Consider the following 18,720-nt stretch of genomic DNA (forward strand, 5'->3'; position numbering starts at 1 on the left):
TAATAAAAGTTTTGGGTAGAGTGATTAATCATAAACTCAATAGGGAAACTCAGTTTTAGGGGGACTCATTTTCAGTAAGAGAAGGCACGCTGAGAGAGAGTTAAAGACGGGACTGAGGAGTTCAAAGTGTTAGGAGCTTCCAAGAAGGTGATAGTGGTGGTGTTACCAGTCCTCATTCTCTGGGTTTCTTGCCTTCTCTGATGGTGCACTCCTTGAAAGTTTTTCCTTATTTCCACATGTCTAATTTCTAAACAAAGTTGCCCTTTCTCCTTTGATTGGAAGGAATGCAAACTGGCACTGCTAGTGTTCACTTTCTATGGAAAGGCTGAATCAGGCCTTGGGAAAAGGCACTAAGGCTGGAAGGCACAGAGCCTGTTCCAGGATGTGGGACCAGTTCACCTGTGCTGGTTTGTAGACTGTGTATAGGAGAGTGTGCAATGAGGCTGGAGGGGTAGGTTGGGCCTTGAATGCTAGGGAGAGCCTTGTGAGTTAGGAGATCTTGGCTTATTTCAGTGGCATTAGGAAGTCTTAAAGGCTTTTGAGCAATTAGATTATTAGAAAGTCGAGAAGTCCAGATCTGCTCTGTACAAAGACCAGGTGAACAGATGGGAGACTCATCTACCAGCCTGGCCTAATGATACGTGCCTAGACCAGGTGTTCTCAAGCGGGGCCGATTGCTGCCCAAATACATTTGGCAAAGTCTGGAGTCAGTCTTGTTGTTGGGACTGGTGGGTGCTCCTGACATCTAGTGGGTGGAGGCCAGGGGTACAGCTAAACATCCTACAGTGTATAGGATACCCACCCACGCACACAGACAACAAAGACCTGTCCGGCCCCAAATGTCAATAGTTCTGAAGTTCAGAAATCCCACTCTAGAGCTGTAGGAGTGGAAACGAAGGGGAGACAGATCTCAGAGACATCTAAGCTAGAGACCAGTCTTCGTCTCCTTTCATACTGTTTATAATGCTTAAGTACTGGACACCCAGGCAATTAATGAGGTCTGAAGACCCCAGTCTTCCTTGTCTTTTTTCACCCATTCATTTGCCAAATATTTATTTTAGGACCAGACACTTCTCGAGGAGCTGTGATTCAACAATAAAACAAATTACCTGCTCTCCAAGAACCTTACATTTTTGTGGGGATGACAGACATTAAACAAATTAATATATGTTAAGTAGTGAGATATGCTTGAAATTCCTGTAAGATGGAGCTTCTCTTACACCACCCCAGACGATTTACTCTGCACCTTCTAAGTGCGAAGCACTGGGCCAGATGCTATACAAATAGCATTTCTAATCTTTTTCTCTGTGCTGCATTGTAGGTATTGTTATGCTCAGATGAGAAAAAGAGGCTAAGAGAGGTTGAATATTTTGCCTTACATCAGTTAGTGTGGAGTTCAGCTGGGACTGGAAACTGGATCCACCTGATGGTCGAAGTCTGTGCAATTTCCATTAGGTAACAGGTAAAAACTTCCATTTCCTGTCTCATATGCCAGGTTGATTATCCCCACATTGTAGGGATTGAATTTTGGGCCAAAGATCAGCCTCAGTTCGATTTGAATTCCGCATTATTGCTTACATTCTCTCAGGTGGCTTATGGCAGATTCTGACCTCTCAGAGAGGTTGGCAACTTGGAGATCTCCCACCAGCTCTTCAGACTCTCCCATTATCAGCAACTGCTGGGCCTCACTCACAAGCTTTCAGCCAGCTCTGGGAGCTCTGCTCATGATCGTTGCAGCCCAAGCTGCATTCAAGTATAGGATCCTGGAGCTGAAGCAATTCCTGATCATTCTGCACAGGGAGATCCAAGCCTGGGTGAGGGTGCATCATCCAAGAAGCATTGAGAAGGCAGTGACCTTGGTGCAGCATTTAGAGTGAGAACCCAGGAGACGAAGGCAATGGTGGGAAGGGGAGTATGGAAAGAGAATGGAAATCAGATTGGAGAGGGCCTGGGTAAGGGGACAGGCAGTTGAAACAAGGTGGAGAAACTTGATTTAATTACTGCTTCTTAAGCACTTGTTTTTCTCATTGGTGTCCATGGCAACTTTTAAGAAACATTTTCTTTCCCCACTGAAGGAAGGAGGGTGGGTAGAGAGTTTTCAGTAGGTCTTGTCTGCCAAGAATAAAGGAAGGGAGGTATTTGTCCCTGTAGAACACAAGATTTCTCCTCTGCATGTTGTAAGTACCTGAGCCAGTTCTGTAAACAAGAATTTTCTGTTTTTTTTTAAATTGAAGTTGATTTACAATGTTGTGCCCATCTGTGCTGCACAGCAAAGTGACTCAGTTATACACATCTATACATTCTTTTTTTTAAATATTCTTTTCCATTATGGTTTATCACAGGATATTGAATATAGTTCCCTGTGCTATACAGTAGGACCTTGTTACTTATTCATCTTATATATAATAGTTTATATCTGCTAATCCCAAACTCCCAGTCCTTCCCTCCCCCACCCTGCTTCCCCTTGGCACCCACAAGCCTGTTCTGTATGTCTGTGAGTCTGTTTGTTTTGTAGATAAGTTCATTTATGCCATATTTTAGATTCTACATATAAGTGATATCATATGGTATTTATCTTTCTGTCTGACTTCACTTAGTATGATAATGTCTGGTTGCATCCATGTTATTTCATTCTTTTTTATGGTTGAGTAGTATTCCATTGTATATATATAGCACATCTTCTTTATCCATTCATCTGTTGATGGACATTTAGGTTGTTTACATGTGTTGGCTATTGTGAATAGTGCTGCTATGAACAGAGGAGTGCATGTATCTTTTTGAATTATAGTTTTGTCCAGCTATATGTGCAGGAGTGGGATTGCTGGACCATATAGTAATTCTATTTTTAGTTTTCTGAGGAACCTCCACACTGTTCCATAGTGGCCGCACCGACTTACATTCCCACCAACAGTGTAGGAGGATTCTTTTTTCTCCACACCCTCTCCAGTATTTGTTATTTGTAGACTTTTTAATGATGGCCATTCTGACGGTGTGAGGTAGTTTTGATTTGCATTTGCATTTCTCTAATTTCTCTAATTAGTGAGAATCTTCTGGTTGTTGACACGCCTATTGTAAGACAGAGGATTGCCGTGCTCAGCCAGCTATAGGGACTTTGGTTGCATGTGAGTGTCTGGGTCACACCTATCACAAGCCAGATTAGTTAGACGAAACTGCCTTTGTGAAAATTGTAAACGGTACCTCATTTAAAATGGAATCAGAGCTCAAAGAGGGAGATCTCATGCCCAACCACTAGACATCAATTGCATTAGCAACAGGTTACTACTTTACTACCCACCAGGAGGAAGATTTTCTCCTGACCCAGCAACAGGTGAGCCAATGAGAGACTGTCAAAATTCAGCCAATGACAAGCCACTACACTCCCATTTTCCTCCAGTGGATTCTTAGGTTACAACAATCGCTCGGAACTCCTCAGGTCTCCTGTGTAAAAGAACCATGTTCTCCAGACTTGCTTATGGCTGCTAGGGTTTGCATATTCCAAATTGCAACTCTTTATTGTCCCCAAATTAACTCATTTTGCTGATAAAATAACTGGCTAGTTTATTGCTTTAAGTCAACACCAGGTACCGGAGGAGGCTGAGAGAAGAGGCGGGAGGACAGCTCGGGCACTGGCAGGGGCGGGGACGTCACCTGGTGGGACTCCGGGTTACCAGTCGCCAGCCACCCACAGCGACGAAGGAAATAATGGCCGCGAGAGGGCGGCGACCGTGCAGGGCCCTCAGGCTCCGCGGGCCTGAGACTCCGTGACATCAACTCTCGCCGCCAGGTAAACCCAGCTCGCGGCGGTGAGGACGCATTGATCTGCGAGGAGCCTTTCCCCGCAAGTACGTCACTTCCCCTTCCGGTTAGATGGAGTGAGGGGTGGGGGTGGGTAAGCCTGCGGCGCAGGAACTGCTCCGGGCGGGCTGTCTGGGCGAGGCGAACCTAAGTGGTTCCGGGCCTGAGCCTCGGAACCCACCTCTGAGTGGCGCGGGGCGGGGAGCTGTCCTCCTTAGAGCGGTGGCCGGACCGACGGCGACTTGTGGTAGAGCCCCGGGAGGAGGGAGCGGCCTCCACGAAGCCAAGCCGTCCGAGGTAACCTAGAAGCGGCTTCCGCTCGGCGCAGGCTCCGGAGCCCCCGAGAGACGGCGGCCGCTGCAAGGCGGCCGGGGGTGTTTCCGAGCCGGGCGGCAGAACTGTCTGGGGCGAGGCCCGCCGTCAAGCTCGTGAGGCCGCTCTCTCCAACGTTTGTGTGGGTGGCGCCCGGGGCCGCGCGGCTGGAGCCCGCTCGGACACTGCCCGCAGGCACAGTGCTCGCGGGCGCGCCCGGGCGGTCGTGTCCACTTTCCCGCCTCCGCCGGCGTTTCCTTTACTGGCTGATGTTACTGCGGGAGAAACGGGAGGTCCAACCTCAGAGAGATCAACTTCCTCTGATGCGAAAGCCTGGGAAGTGTCCCTGCTCCTCAGAGCCAGGTGGGCATCGGGAGCCGGCCGTTTGTGAACACCGTGGTTTCCTGGGCAGAATTTCGGTGCCCTTTCGCTGTATCACCTCAGGGAAAGTGAGGCTCACGAGGCTCTCCTCAGCCTCGCTTAGAAGTCTAAATGAGCCCTGGAGAAATGTAGCAGCTGAATGTAATCATCACCAACTAACATGCTGTCCTTTTTTTCCAATTGACTTTTGGATAAACATTTTGTGAACAAGGATCAGCTGTAATTATTTCGAAGTCAAGTAATGAAAATTAAAAATTCAGGTATAAATCTTCTGCATGGTGCTCTTTATATATCTTACAAATAAATGCCAAGATGAATGTAGAGCAACTAGTTACTTAATTGGGGGATGCTTTTGAGAAGAATAAGGCTCCATTTTTCTGAATTACTGTTCTTCCACCCTGGTCTCATTGTTTCAGCTCTCCTGCCAGTTTACATACAATGCAAAGGAGCACCTCAAATGGTCCAGGAAGTGAAGTCTTTCATCTTCCCAAAAGAACAAAGGTCATAGAAGTTGTTGTACCCTCTTACTGAAGACAGACTAGGACGATATGTTGAAATTTAAGAGAAACTCAGAATATTCTCCTGATCTTTCCTTTACACGGAGAGGATGGCATAGGAAGTGCATCAATTAAATCTTTGGATAATCCCCAAACTCCTTGGAGCCAGTGGGTACTAGTTTTTTCACCCACCAACCTCTCCTGATTATTATTTTTTTTAAAGGCAAAGTAATTTATTTACATTTGTCTTCAATAAGTCGTGCTGTATTTCGTTGAATAATAGAAAGAAAAGGAGAGAAACAAGGGCTTGGCAGTTGATTTTTAAAGTTCATTTTTCTCTTATAATAAGTAACAAGTAGTAAAGTTCATATGACTTTCTTACTGACATGCACTTTTTTTTCCCTCACTTTAATGCCTTAGAAAGAAGAACCTTCTATTGGTTTTGTTCCAGACCAGACTGGGCCTCAGTTGTCAAAGATGGTGCTGGTGGTGTGTCCAACACAGGAGCCAAATTGTTCCTAGATCAGAATGATGACAGTAGATCTGAAGGTGAGTAAGTACTTGAACCCTCAGATCAGGACTCTGTGGGAGACCAAGGGACCTGTGACAGAGAGCTCCAGTCAGCATAAGAAATATGCCCCCCAAATGGACAGTCTCAGTCCCGAGAGGTCTCACCAGCACTTCTAGAGCTTCCTCTGTCATGATGCAGCTGGACCCAGGGAGGCTGTTGACCAGCTTCAGAAATTATGCCCATGGTGGCTGAGGCCAGAGATTCAGTCAGAAGGGCAGATCTTGGAACTTGTGGTCCTAGAGCAGTTCCTGACCATTCTGCCCAGGGACACCCAGACCCGCATAAACAAGCACCATCTACAGAGCATCGAGGAGGCTGTGGTCCTGGTAGAACACTTACAGAGGGAATCTGGTCAAATGAGGAATGGGGTGAGAAGAAAGATTCTTCATGTGTGCAGTGAAACAGGGTGAAGGTAGATGTATTGGGGCAGTTAATTGGGAAATAAAATGAATTAGTTTCAGTTCTGTTGTTCCTTTAGGACATGTAAAGCAGGACGTGAAAGCACAGACCCACAGCCATAGTCAGTCCACAGGTTTCAGAGATCCTGGCAGACTTGCCTGGCCTTAGGGAGAGAGTTGCTTTTTGCCCTCTTTGGCGCCTGGGTGTGTTGAGGGTAATGAGCCTAGTCTGGCTTGGCGAAGGAGATGGGCCTCAAGTTCTTAGAAACAAACAAAAGGCAGTAAGGAGTTGGAGAGGACGGGACAAATCCAAAAGAGTAATTCTCAGAGACCAAAGGAGAGTGAAGATAGGAAAGAGAAGGAGTAACCAAACAACTAGAGGAAGACTGCCCAGGAAGAGAAAAAGTAGAAAGAAAACAGGGAAAGAAAGATTTGGAAATCCCAGCAGAGTAGCTGAGAGAAGAAAGAGCATGAGGGATAGTGTCCTCTGTACCGTAGACAAGGGCCTCCACTGCCTTCCTTCAGTGGTTGTTCCTTGGCTCTGCTGTGAGCAGGGATCCAGGGCATGCCCTTGGGCAGGTGATGGCATACCAGCTGGCTTCACAGGCCTACTGAAAATACCAAGAGGGCACACATTTTGTGTCAAAATCATGTGGGGATAGGTTGGAGCCCTGACTCTTTCCTCCCACTTTTTTCTCCATTTCATCCCAATCCTCTGTGAGACTCTTCCCTGGCCATGTGGAAAATCTGGTTGACAGGACAACTTTTAAATTCAATTCCTTAATCTTTTGAGAGAGTTAGAGGACAGGAAACCACTAAGGCAAGAATCTAAGTTGGGAGAGAAAGGCTTGTCAAGGCAGCATGAGAACAGGTGGCCTGTGCAACCCTGTTAGTGGTCTGAGCTGGGCTGGATGCAGAGGGTAGGGCCTGCTGTCTTGGAGGGCTGGCAGTAACCACACCTTTTTTCCTCTTCTGCCAATTTTCCTATATTTCGTGTATAGTTCTTGTGGAAAATTGGTGGTCCCGTATCTCTTTTAAGTCTTTGTGACATTTCCTTTAGTGTCTCCTTCTTCCCACAGTTTGCACTCTGCTTTTTCCTCCCTCTCCCACCAACTCCCAAACCAAAAGTAAGTTCCATGGTAACAAGGATGGGCATTATTTCTAGGTTGCAGACCATGAGCTGGGAAAGGAGGCAGTGCTCTTGGGAGAAACAGCAGAGGCCCTAGGCTTCAAGCTGAAGCCAGCAGAGGCCCAGCAAGTGGGCATGTCCCAGGATGAAGAATTTTGGAATACACACCTGAGTCTACAAGAGCTGCTGATCAGGAATATCCACAAAGAAACTAACCCCGTATGTGGGAGGGGTAAGGAACTTCACGTTACTTTCCTTCTCCTGGGAGCTGTGATAGTAATTTGTTAAGCCAGAATGTTGTTACCATTTTCTTGCTTGTCCTGTGGATCTACTAATGTAGCCACGTTAGCAATTAGGATGCCCCCCAGGTTATGGTGGAGCAGACCAGGTGTGGGTGAAGGTGGGGGTTGGCCTAAGATTCAGAAATCTCCAAACCACAGAACCCTGGTAATAACATCAGGAATTCTGTTTTTAGAAAAGCAGAGAGGGTCAGTCTCACCTCATGCTGAAAATATGGAAGGAATTGGGATCAGAATGGGTGGTTAGTGGCAGAATGTGAACACTATTTGTACCAGAAAAAAGTAATAAATGATAAAAAAAAAAAAAAAACCTACATCTCTTACTGTACATTGGATTCCCTGAGTATTTTGTTTTCAATTTATGTCACGAGAGGGTAATACAAATTTTTTCCTTTCATTAATTTGCTCATGAAAACTAGGGAACCTGTTTTAGAGACTGGTAGTTCCATGGTTTTCATTTATAATGAGAGAGGCATTTCTGAGCAGCACACACACTTTTTTTAAAAAAATAAATACATTTATGTATTTATTTATTTTTGGCTGTGTTGGGTCTTCGTTGCTGCGCGTGGGCTTTCTCTAGTTGCGGTGAGCGAGGGCTACTCTTCCTTGTGGTGCGCAGGCTTCTCATTGCGGTGGCTTCTCTTGTTGCAGAGCATAGGCTCTAGGCGCGCGGGCTTAAGTAGTTGTGGCTCTTGGGCTCTAGAGCGCAGACTCAGTAGTTGGGGCACACGGGCTTAGTTGCTCCACGGCATGTGGGATCTTCCTGGACCAGGGCTCGAACCCATGTCCCCTGCATTGGCAGGCGGATGGATTCTTAACCACTGCGCCACCAGGGAAGTCCAGCACACATACTTGTAAAGGTATCTCATCAATACTAAAAAAATTGGGGTCTTCTGTATTTTAGAAAAGAGCCTACCATGTTCAGAAACAGAAGCGAGAGAAATTACCTCTGCTGTCTTTCACCCACAGCAGTGCCTGCTTACCGGATCCTAGCCTTTCCTGAACAGATAAACACCAAAGACTGGCCAGTGGCACCTGAGCTCATCTTGCGTGAGTCCCAGGTGAGCTGTGCTTTCCAGCTTCTTAGGGCTGCCTCTCCCTGCTGCCCTTGACCCACACTGCCCAGCACGTGCTCAGAGGTGTGTTAACCCAGATGATCCCCCTGGGGAACTGGACACCTCCCAGACTGTTTGCTGATCCCTTGCCTCTTCCATTTCTGCCTCCTCACTTTAAAAAGTATCATGTGCTGTTCCTTTAGTTCCGGGCCTAACATACAAATCATGGGTCAGATGGTTGGGCTGCTTTTGAAGTGGCAAATACTGAGCTAAAGCCTCTTCTCTTTTTAGAGCTTGTTGACATTTGAAGAAGTGGCCATATATTTTTCCCAGGAAGAATGGGAGTTACTGGATCCTACTCAGAAGGCCCTCTACAATGATGTAATGCAAGAAAACTATGAGACTGTCATCTCTCTAGGTAAAGATTCTCCTCTTCCCTTCATTGCATCTTTTTAAAAAAATTTTTTTTTAATTTGTCTTTTTGGCTGTGTTGGGTCTTCGATGCTGTACGGGGGCTTTCTCTAGTTGCGGTGAGCAGGGGCTACTCTTTGTTGTGGTGCATGGGCTTCTCATTGCAGTGACTTCTCATTGCAGATCACAGGCTCTAGGCACGTGGGCTTCAGTAGTTGTGGCTCGCGGGCTCTAGAGTGCAGGCGTAGTAGTTGTGGCGCATGGGCTTTGTTGCTCCGCAGCATGAGGGATCTTCCTGGACCAGGGCTCGAACTTGTGTCCCCTGCACTGGCAAGCAGATTCTTAACCACTGCGCCACGAGGGAAGTCCTGAATCTTTTTTTAAAAAAATAATTTATTTATTTGGCTGCATCAGACCTTAGTTGTGGCATGCGAGATCTTCGATGTGGCATGCGAGATGTTTCGTTGAGGCATGTGGGCTTCTCTCTAGTTGTGGCACAAAGGCTCTAGAGCGCACAGGCTCAGTAGTTGTGGCGCGGGCTTCATTGCCCCGCGGCATGTGGGATTTTAGTTCCCTGACCAGGGGTTGAACCCCCATCTGCTGCGTTGAAAGGTGGCTTCTTGACCACTAAACCACCAGGGAAGTCCTTTGCCCTTCCCTTTGCATAGGAGTTGAGTAATCTGTCATATTCTTGGCTTTCTCTGTGAGAGAGTCTCTGTTCCAGTTGCTTTTTTTTTTTCTTTCTTATATACACAGATATATTTACCAGTTACTTTTTGATTCTCAGATAGTGGTTCGGCAGGGAAAAGGTGTAACCTGTTCACCTGGGAGCTTTTGCCAAGTTCACACGCTCATTCCTTATCCAGAATTTTTGTTCCCTTTGCTCCAAATTTGCTTTGCTCTTCTCTTTCCTGTCTCCCTAAAGGACACTACCATTCACCCAATATTTCAGGCCAGAAAACCTATGGATCATTCTTTACCGTGATCTTGCCATCCTACCCCACTACTAGGTCATTGCTAATCATCTTGGCTCCACCTTCACAGTGTAGCTTGAATCAGATCATGTCTCAGTCTCTTGTGCTGTTAGTATCCTCGTCTCAGCCACAAGGTTCACCTCAGTACTTTCTAACTGCCACCACTCCTGCCCTCCCACAATCAGTTTTCCACACAGCAGCCAGAGTCTTTTAAAAACCTAATCATGGGGGGCTTCCCTGGTGGCGCAGTGGTTAAGAATCCGCCTGCCAATGCAGGGGACACAAGTTTGAGCCCTACTCCAGGAAGATCCCACATGCTGCAGAGCAACTAAGCTCGTGCGCCACAACTACTGAGCCTGCGTGCCACAACTCCTGAAGCCCACTCGCCTAGAGCCTGTGCTCTGCAACAAGAGAAGACGTCACAATGAGAAGCCCACACACTGCAACAAAGCTTAACCCCCGCTTGCTCACTGCAACTAGAGAAAGCCCGTGTACAGCAACGAAGACCCAACACAGCCAAAAATAAATAAATAAAATAAAGTTATTAAAAAAAAAAAAAAAAAACAACCCTAATCACGGGGAATTCCCTGGTGGTCCAGTGGTTAGGACTTTGCACTTTCAGTGCCAAGGGTGTGGGTTCAATCCCTGGTTGGGGAACTAAGATCCTGGAAGCTGCAGGGTGTGGCCAAAAAAAAACAAACCTAATCAGATGATGCCATTTTCTGCTTAAAAACCTTATGATAACTTCTCATCACATTCAATATAAGAACCAAATTCTTTACCAAGGCTTCCTCCACGATCTGGCCCGTCCTCATTTCCCTGCTGTCGTCTCTTGCCACTCGTGCCCTTGCTCTGGCCTCTTTATTCACACTGCTCATCTTGCTGTTTCATGGGCTTGGTGTGCTCATTTCTTTCCCCTTCCCTGTGCCTGGCACACTTTTCTGCCATATGAAAACTCTCAGTTTAGGGTTCTGCTCAAAATATCACTTTTAAAAAATATATATATATTTATGTGGCTGTGCAGGGTCTTAGTTTTGGCACTCTGGATCTTTAGTTGCGGCACGCGGGATTTTTAGTTGCATCATGTGAACTCTTAGTTGAGGCATCTTAGCTCCCCAACCACGGATCGAACCCGGACCCACTGCATTGGGAGCATGGGTTTTAACCACTGGACCACCAAGGAAGTCCCTCAAATATCACTTTCTAAGAGGCTTTTCACATAGCCTTATCTAAAATAGCTTCACAGAAGCAGAATCTTAAATGTTCTCTTACCCTGCTTTAGTTTTCTTCAAAACATTTATCACTTCCTGATATGTTATTTGCGTGTTTATTGACATTAGACTGTCTTACTCTGCACTAGAAGATAAGCTCTGTGAGATCAGGGGGCTTGGCTTATTCACCACTGTATCCCTAGCACATAGAGGGTGCCTGGTGCACCATAGCCACTCAGCACATATGTATTGAATGACTGAGTGATGAATGCTTTCCATACTTGGCAATATGATTTAAGGAAAGTCCACTAAGTAATTCTGGTCTGTTTCCTCCACCTGGATGTGAACCAGTGAGCTATAGGAGTGGTAGAAATCTTTCCTGGTCCAGTGTCTGGTACCTGAGAGCTCAATTGAAACTTGCTATAATATAACAGGAATCACTTGTGTTTATGATACCCAGCCCACTGACCTTCACATTGACTCCCCTAGACCTGGCGTTATGACTCCAGTATGAGTCTTCCTAAAGAGGTAATAGGACCAGCCTGTATTTCCTGTAGCCTCTGGAGTTTGGTTACAGCTTAGTTGAATATGGACTATCGGTTTCAGAAGATGGGGAACACGCAATGAATTCGCATACCCTTTTCATAGATGTAGCTTAGGTTTATTTCCCAGTCTTTACATACCCACTCACAAATGCAGTATAGTGTAAACTTAATATTGGATATGAGACTCTCCATTTAACCGTTCAGGATAAGAAACTGTTAAAGTATCTTTTGCTCTTCCTGAAGTATTCTGGATTAGTGAACCATTGTTAGTTCCAGTCACTGACCTCAGTTTTTTATTTCACAGCATTATTTGTGCTCCCCAAAACTAAAGTGAACTGCTGCTTAGAGCAAGGGGAAGAGCCATGGGTTCAAGGATCCCCAGTGTTCAAAGACAGTCCCGGAGAGCTGTTTTCAGGTAAATATACCATGGGAAGAGGAGAGATGTGGCTTGGTAGGAACCTTTACAAGGGCTTAACATTTTAAGATTCTACTTCCCTATTTTTTTTAAATCAGTGAATATTGCGTTTTTTTATATTCCCATGGTTTTCTTGCTCTGACATACAGTTGGCTGATTCTTATGTTTATTCCAACAGAGATAAAGATGAAAAATGACACTGAAAATCATCAACCTATATGTTTTTCTGACTTAGAAATACAAGCACCAGGAGACATAGTATCAAAAAAAGCCAGTGTGAATGTTCATCAGAAAACAATGGGCAAAGAAAATCATGGTGATATGCATAGGGTGGGGAAATGGCACCAAGATTTTCCAGTGAAGGAAAGAAAGAAATTTTCAAACTGGTGGGAAGAAGAGCTACTGAAACTTATTGAGCTTCACAAGAAAGAACGTGCAGGAGAGAAGCCTTTTAAATGTCAGGAATGTGGGAAAAGCTTCAGAGTTAGCTCTGACCTTATTAAGCACCAAAGAATTCACACTGAAGAGAAACCATATAAATGTGAACAGTGTGATAAGAGGTTTAGATGGAGGTCAGATCTTAATAAGCACTTAACAACACACCAAGGAGTAAAGCCATATAAATGCTCATGGTGTGGGAAAAGCTTCAGTCAAAATTCACATCTCCACACACACCAAAGAACTCACACTGGAGAGAAGCCCTTTACATGTCATCAGTGTGGAAAAAAATTCAGTCAAAATTCCCACCTTATTAAACACCGGAGAACCCACCTGTAGCACATGCAGGAGAAGCTTCAGTAAGTGCTCAAGACTTTGACACCAGAAACCTTGACGCCAGTGAAGGAAAGCTTGTTCAGTGTCCTTAGTCTACAGACATATACCAGGCGGCGCTTGATCCTAAAGTTTATGAAAAAATGCAAAATTAAGAAGCATGAAGAATTTTTCACCAGTGGAAGATTTGGAGATGTAAATGTCATGTTTCACAGAAAGAAATCAGAGTTGACTCTGGAGGGGAAACGTTAATAGTTGTACTACTTACTGTTTTTACTTAGAACTTTCACTGAATTCCTTAGCAAAAAAAGTGTTCTAAGAATATTCTGAGTAAGGGAAAAAGCTGTTTTGGGATTGTACCTGGCAAAATAGCAAGATCAGATTCAAAATAGCAGATGCAGTCATGAATCATCAGTCTTCTGTGGTCACAGAGTGACCTCCCCAGCCACTCTTAAGCACATATGATAGAAACATTTGTAGCATGGTCTTCCAAAACAAAAAGCAGTAATATACATGTTTCATTGCATACCATTGTCTTCCAGTTAGCAGACTTAACGAATTTCAGTAGTCTCATGAGGTAGAAATGAATTCTAATATAAAGTTTTCCAAGAACCAAATTGGATTTTCTTACTCTGTTTTGTCATTGGACAGTGTTCACAAAGTTGACCTGGTTCTGAGTTCCTTCTTGAACATTTTAGCAACTATATCTCTTGAGTCCTGTTAGCACAATTTTTACTGTGATGAAATCATTTACTTCACTGTTAGAGAGTCTGCCAGGTGAACTAATAATGCACTATCATTGCCTCTCATTTGTGGTGTTCGAAAAAAGGAGAATATCTCTAATGAGATCATGTGGACATGGGTTGGAATTTTTAGCCATTCGGTATATTTTAGATGAAAAGAATTTTCTGCAATTAACTGGACTCCTTACCTCACAATGCCAATAGGATAAAACAGCCATAAACATGAGCACTTTTCTGAAGCTCATGGAAATTAATGGGAATTCAGGATCAACTTCTCAGGTTTTGTCTGTTTCTATTTTAACTTGGCTTTTGTTTGTTACTAAACAACAAGAAAGTTATGTTTGTCTGGGAACTGGAGTGTATGCAGTAGGGAGGATCCTGTGGGTCACTGGGAATAGTGCTCTGGGAATTCAGTGAGCGGGAGACCAAGTTCCCAAATGGAAAGGTTTGGGAACTGATGTTGAGTGGTAGGCAAGGATAGGTGAACCTGCATCTGCCTTGGTTGACTTACACTCTAAACTGTTAAACAGGCAGGGTCTTCTAGTTTCTGTTTTCTCCAGCATAGCATAGAATGCCAAAAATCTCCATGGGCTGTGGATTTTCTTATAACACCTACAACAGTGATTCAGATGTGTTCCTGTTAGAGCTTTCAGGTAGTATTAGGAAAGAGGTTAAATTTACAAATCTCTTATAAAAAGGGAAGTTAGGTTCAGAGATCCAGAGGCTTGTTAAGACCCCATAGCTAGTGGGTCTGTTGGCTGTCACTTAGCTGCATCAGTCAGGCCTGAGGGCAGGATTAGCAGGACTGATCTGTATGTTGTCCCTGCCCAGCCAGCCTGGATGACATTGTATTGTATCTATTTCTAGCTTGTAAAACATTCCTGTTGATTGGTTATTGAAACACTCTTAAATCTCCAGTTTCCATATGAAATAGAGATAACACTCAACTCAGGGTTCTTTTGGGGATTATAGGGGATGATGAAGGAAAAGCACCTAACAGCCTGGGAAATAGCAGGGTCTCAGTCAGTGTGCGTGTCCTTCCCTTTCCCCTGGTCCCCAGTGGTATGTTGGGTGGACTGACTACATTAAAGGAGCAGATGCATTTGTGGCTGTTGCAGCTCCTTCCAGGAGCTGAGCACTCGTGGTGGTTTGCTCTGTTGATTTGGTCCTTGGCTTCAGTGCTTTATGGTGTAAGTCACCTGAGGTTTTGGTCTGCTGCTGTCAGCAGGATTTCGTTTTCTTCTCTAAGATGAACTGTACCAGTATACCAGTGTGCTTATTTCTTAAGCTCGGCCAGCTCTGAGCTCTGGTCTGCATAGATCGTACCCAACAGTCTCAGCCTTACACCCCTGGGACTCTGTTTCTTCTCCCAAGATACACATGTGGATTTCTTGCTGACACTGCATTCATTCATTCAATTTAATGAGGGCCTATTATGTGCCCAGGTAGTCTTTTAACTAAGGATATAGTAGTGGACAAGGAGACAAAATGCATATCCTTATGGAGCTTGTATCCTAGTGAACAGTAAGAAGGGAGTGGTTAGACTTTTTTCTCCTTGCAGTTAGACAGCATCCTGAGAGAGTTTTGAGCAATGGGTGTGAGCAAAAGTTTCCCTTCTCTGCTGAAGCATTTGTTTGTTGCTGCAGGACTCTCTAGTGCTGTCTTTTCCTGCCTCAGTCATATAAGCACATAGGGGTCACAAGATCAGAACAGTCTGGAATGCTGAGCCCCCCACATTGGGGAGGGGTATCTGTTCTGGAGAGTCCCCCAGACCTATAATGGACTGTAGGAATGAGAAATAAACTTTCGTTGTGTTAAATCAATGGGATGTTGGTGCTATGTGTTTCTGCAGCATAACCTGGCCTGTCAGTAAGACCGTCTGTTCTAGAGCTCAGGAAACTTCTTTGTCATTCCACCTGGTCTTTGGTCCTTGGAAGAGATCTAGTTTCCTCTAGATGCTCCACTGAGCTGGTGTAACACTGATGGGAACACTTAGGAGCTTATAAGACTGTAGGTGACGGGAAAGACAGACTGCTTGCTTGCTTACCGGGGACAAATCCTGTAGAGGTCAGTTGTTGAAGTGGACGAGGCAACCATCTGTCCCTCTCTCTGGCCTTATTCCATTTCGTTGTCTTTGTCCGTCCTCTGTTCCACTGCTCCACAGCCCCACATGCACAAGAAAGGCTTCTGTTGATCAGTGGGCTAGGGAGAGGTTAGGGGTTTCTTTCCATTCCTAAGTGAGTGCAGTAGACTTAAAGGAATGGTTTGGTAAATAGCTCTGTTGTACCTTCTGTGAATTGTGCCTCAGAAAACGGGACGGAGATCACCAAGTTTTCCCAGATTGTTGTAAAGAGGAAGGTGGCTTCTTTTCCTGGACTGAAAGGTAACAGTTGGGAAGAAGCTTGGACAGGGAAACAGGAGCAGGGCACTCCAGCTGGGGAATGAGAAAATTCCAGTGGGAAAGTTCTAGCTTAGCCACTAATCAGCACAGTGTTTTACTACTACGTATGTTTTGGAATTTGGCTTGGATGTATTCAGGTTGGAAGAAGGCATTTCTATACCACATCACAGCGATGAGAGCTGATTACTAAAACAACAAGGTAAAACTAAAACTGAGGCTTCGTTTAGAAATGAAATCAGACACAACCCTAGGTTCAGCCTCAAACAGTGTTAAAGTTCTCACTAATATGACCTGCATAATCAGGTGATTTCTAGGATAAACCACAAGGTGCTTTGTTTTTGTGTGTCCAGTTAACAGACTTATAGTGGCTCCAAGGTTGGTTCTGAGAATTGGATCACTGACCTAGCCTAGTCCCCAAATCCTCGACCCCTTCTCTGCACGGGTCCCAGTGGCCACGGTCCTGGGACCATTGTATACCCAGAGTTCTCTCCATTAAGCTGACTGTAACCTCAAGCTGATCTTGAGAATCTCAACTATCTTTTAACTGGAGGGGAAGTACAGGAGGAGAGCTTGGATAAAACAAACTGCTAGGGTTTTGATCAACTTTTGAAACTGAGAACGGTGTTTAATTGCGCTGGAGATCTTTAGAGGAAGAATGCTAAGCAGCCTTTTCTATCCAGCTGGACAGTTGGGATAATAAAAAGCTTTGAACACCATAAAGGATTTTCCAGACATTTGTTGAACCACTCCACAGACAAGTGTTTACTGAGCATCTTGTGCACTTCGTGGCTCGTTCCCACTCACGTGTAATGGATCAAGGCTGCCCATTACTTTTCTCTCAGGAGCTTTCCCTCTAGTGCTGACAGTGGATTATTTGCTGAAGGCCTCCTCACGTTTTCTGTGGGTTCTCTCCTGTAGTCTCTGAAGTGCCCTGAGTAGAAAGTGCTGAAGCTTTACCCACATTCTGTTTCTAGGGTTCTTTCCAAACAAGTACAGAAACATTTTGTTGCCGAATTTATTCCACACTTGTCACTTTTATAGTTTCTTCCTTGTGTGGGTTCAATGGAGAGCAAGGCTGGAGCACTGTTTAAAGCATCTACCGAACCCGATGTATGTGTAGGGTTTCTTTGTGTATGAATTCTCCAGTGGACAAGGGTACTGGGCTGTACTGAAGTTCTTTCCGCAGTCAAGCGTCTATAAGGCTTTCCTTCTGTATAAGTCATCCATATCTGATGATGCCCGCACTTCACTTAAAGCAGTTCTCCCATCTGGCTCTTGTGAGAGGAATTATGCAAGCAAGCTCTTGTCTTTCACTCAGTTTCGGATTTAGGAAAACTATCAGAATCGCTTTTCATTTCCACCACAGTAGGATTATGAATCTTGAATTGCACAGATCTAAGCACTAATACGAAAATAAGGTTTATAGTATTTGAATACCCTGAACCTTCAAGGAAAAACTTGGTAAGAAATCTTTTCTGTTGAATTTTTTTAACCAATGAATATAATATTTCCAGCATCATGATTTTCACACTAAGCATTTGTCCATGACTTGTACAAACAGAACAGTTTCAAAGCATGTGAAAAAATGAAAAAGTGGAGGATCTTTAATGTTCACAAAGAGAAGAGTTAGATATTTTAAGCTTCAGAACAATCTCTTTAAAAATGTTAGTAGCTTAAGGAACAATAGTTTCTCACACAGAGGAGTTATGGAAATGTGTTTTAATGTTTCCTTCTTCCTGTAACTTCCTGTTGAGTAAGCATTACCCAGCATCAAAGCTATTCATCCTCCTTAAAGGAGGAGCTCATATTTCCAGTTTTACTCTTCTTTGAGTTTAGAGGTGCTTCTACAGTATTCTCCTCTTGGATCTCTCCACAGCTCCCACAGTTTGAAATCCAAGCTTGCACAAGGGCTCTGTCTTCCCTTGACCGTCACTCTTACACCAGTCAGTCATGTCTGCACTTAACCATTCTGAGCATTGTGTTTATTCCCTTCATAGGAAGTATCACAAGGCAGAGTTATTTGGTTTGTTTGCTTGCTTTTGTCTGTCTTAACCCATTAGAATATAAGCATCAGGAGGGCAGGGGCTTTGTCTGTCTTGTGTAGACTTCAGTATTGGGCACAAAACTGACATAAATACAAGGATGAAAATACAGTTGATTCTTCAACAACACGCAGGGTAGGTTAGTTGCGCCAACTCCTACACAGTTGAAAATCCGTGTATAACTTTACAGTTGGCCCTCTGCATCTGTGGTTCTGCATCTGCAGCTTTAACCAACCATGGATCATGTGCTGCGGTACCTGTTTATTGAAAAAAGTCCACATGTAAGTGGAGCCTTGCAGTTCAAACCCATGTTCTTCAAGGGTCCACTTATATCAAACAAAAACACTGCCACAGCCACCTGAACATTAGCTTTGGTTACCCCCTGGCCCAGTGTTCTCCTTTCTTCAGGTATTGAGTGCTTGACAAATGTGTGATGGCCATGAGTCCTGGTCTTGTTCTTTATCAGGAGAGATGTAAGAGAAGAGCATGCAGGCCCTCTGAAGGAACGCACAGAGGATTCCTATGTTGGGGATGTTGGAATGTCTAAGGCTATCATTCTATCTGAATGAATGCTCTAGCTTGGAGCTCAGGGAACTTCACCCTGGAATAGGAAGACTGGATTCCATGTGCACCCCAAGGAAAGCACCTCCACTCGGGTTGCCTGTCCTCTCAGCACCCACCCCCACCATGTCTGCTCTCCAACACTTGCCATTAGCAAGGGCCTGAATGCCCACGCAGACCTAGGGATCTTGCAGGCACTCAGCACATCT

The 18,720-nt window shown here is 44.7% G+C and overlaps 1 protein-coding gene across 2 annotated transcripts; it reads left to right on the forward strand.

Moving 5' to 3' along the window:
• Positions 1–3,755: 3,755 nt before the first annotated feature.
• Positions 3,756–17,261, forward strand: LOC102992068 (zinc finger protein 75A-like). 2 transcript variants are annotated; one of them, XM_055090666.1, is made up of 7 exons: positions 3,756–3,842; positions 5,406–5,534; positions 7,120–7,315; positions 8,352–8,443; positions 8,729–8,855; positions 11,883–11,993; positions 12,172–17,261. In XM_055090666.1, exons 2-7 carry the CDS (start codon positions 5,514–5,516, stop codon positions 12,768–12,770), a joined length of 1,146 nt encoding a protein of 381 aa, XP_054946641.1. In that variant the 5' UTR covers positions 3,756–3,842; positions 5,406–5,513; the 3' UTR covers positions 12,771–17,261. The 2 variants fall into 2 exon arrangements, with proteins under 2 accessions (XP_054946641.1, XP_054946642.1); XM_055090667.1 differs by lacking the exons at positions 3,756–3,842; positions 5,406–5,534 and having other exon boundaries at positions 7,176–7,315; positions 8,287–8,443.
• Positions 17,262–18,720: the final 1,459 nt, after the last annotated feature.

This window comes from Physeter macrocephalus, chromosome 14, assembly GCF_002837175.3.
Source record: "Physeter macrocephalus isolate SW-GA chromosome 14, ASM283717v5, whole genome shotgun sequence".
Taxonomy (NCBI): Eukaryota; Metazoa; Chordata; class Mammalia; order Artiodactyla; family Physeteridae; genus Physeter; species Physeter macrocephalus.

Bases quoted from the DNA above. Each gene is read 5' to 3' on its own strand.
- LOC102992068 (XM_055090666.1), top strand. From the start codon at position 5,514: ATGATGACAGTAGATCTGAAG. The intron at 5,535-7,119 runs GTGAGTAAGTAC...CATTATTTCTAG, and splicing joins TGATGACAGTAGATCTGAAG to GTTGCAGACCATGAGCTGGG. The intron at 8,444-8,728 runs GTGAGCTGTGCT...TTCTCTTTTTAG, and splicing joins TCATCTTGCGTGAGTCCCAG to AGCTTGTTGACATTTGAAGA.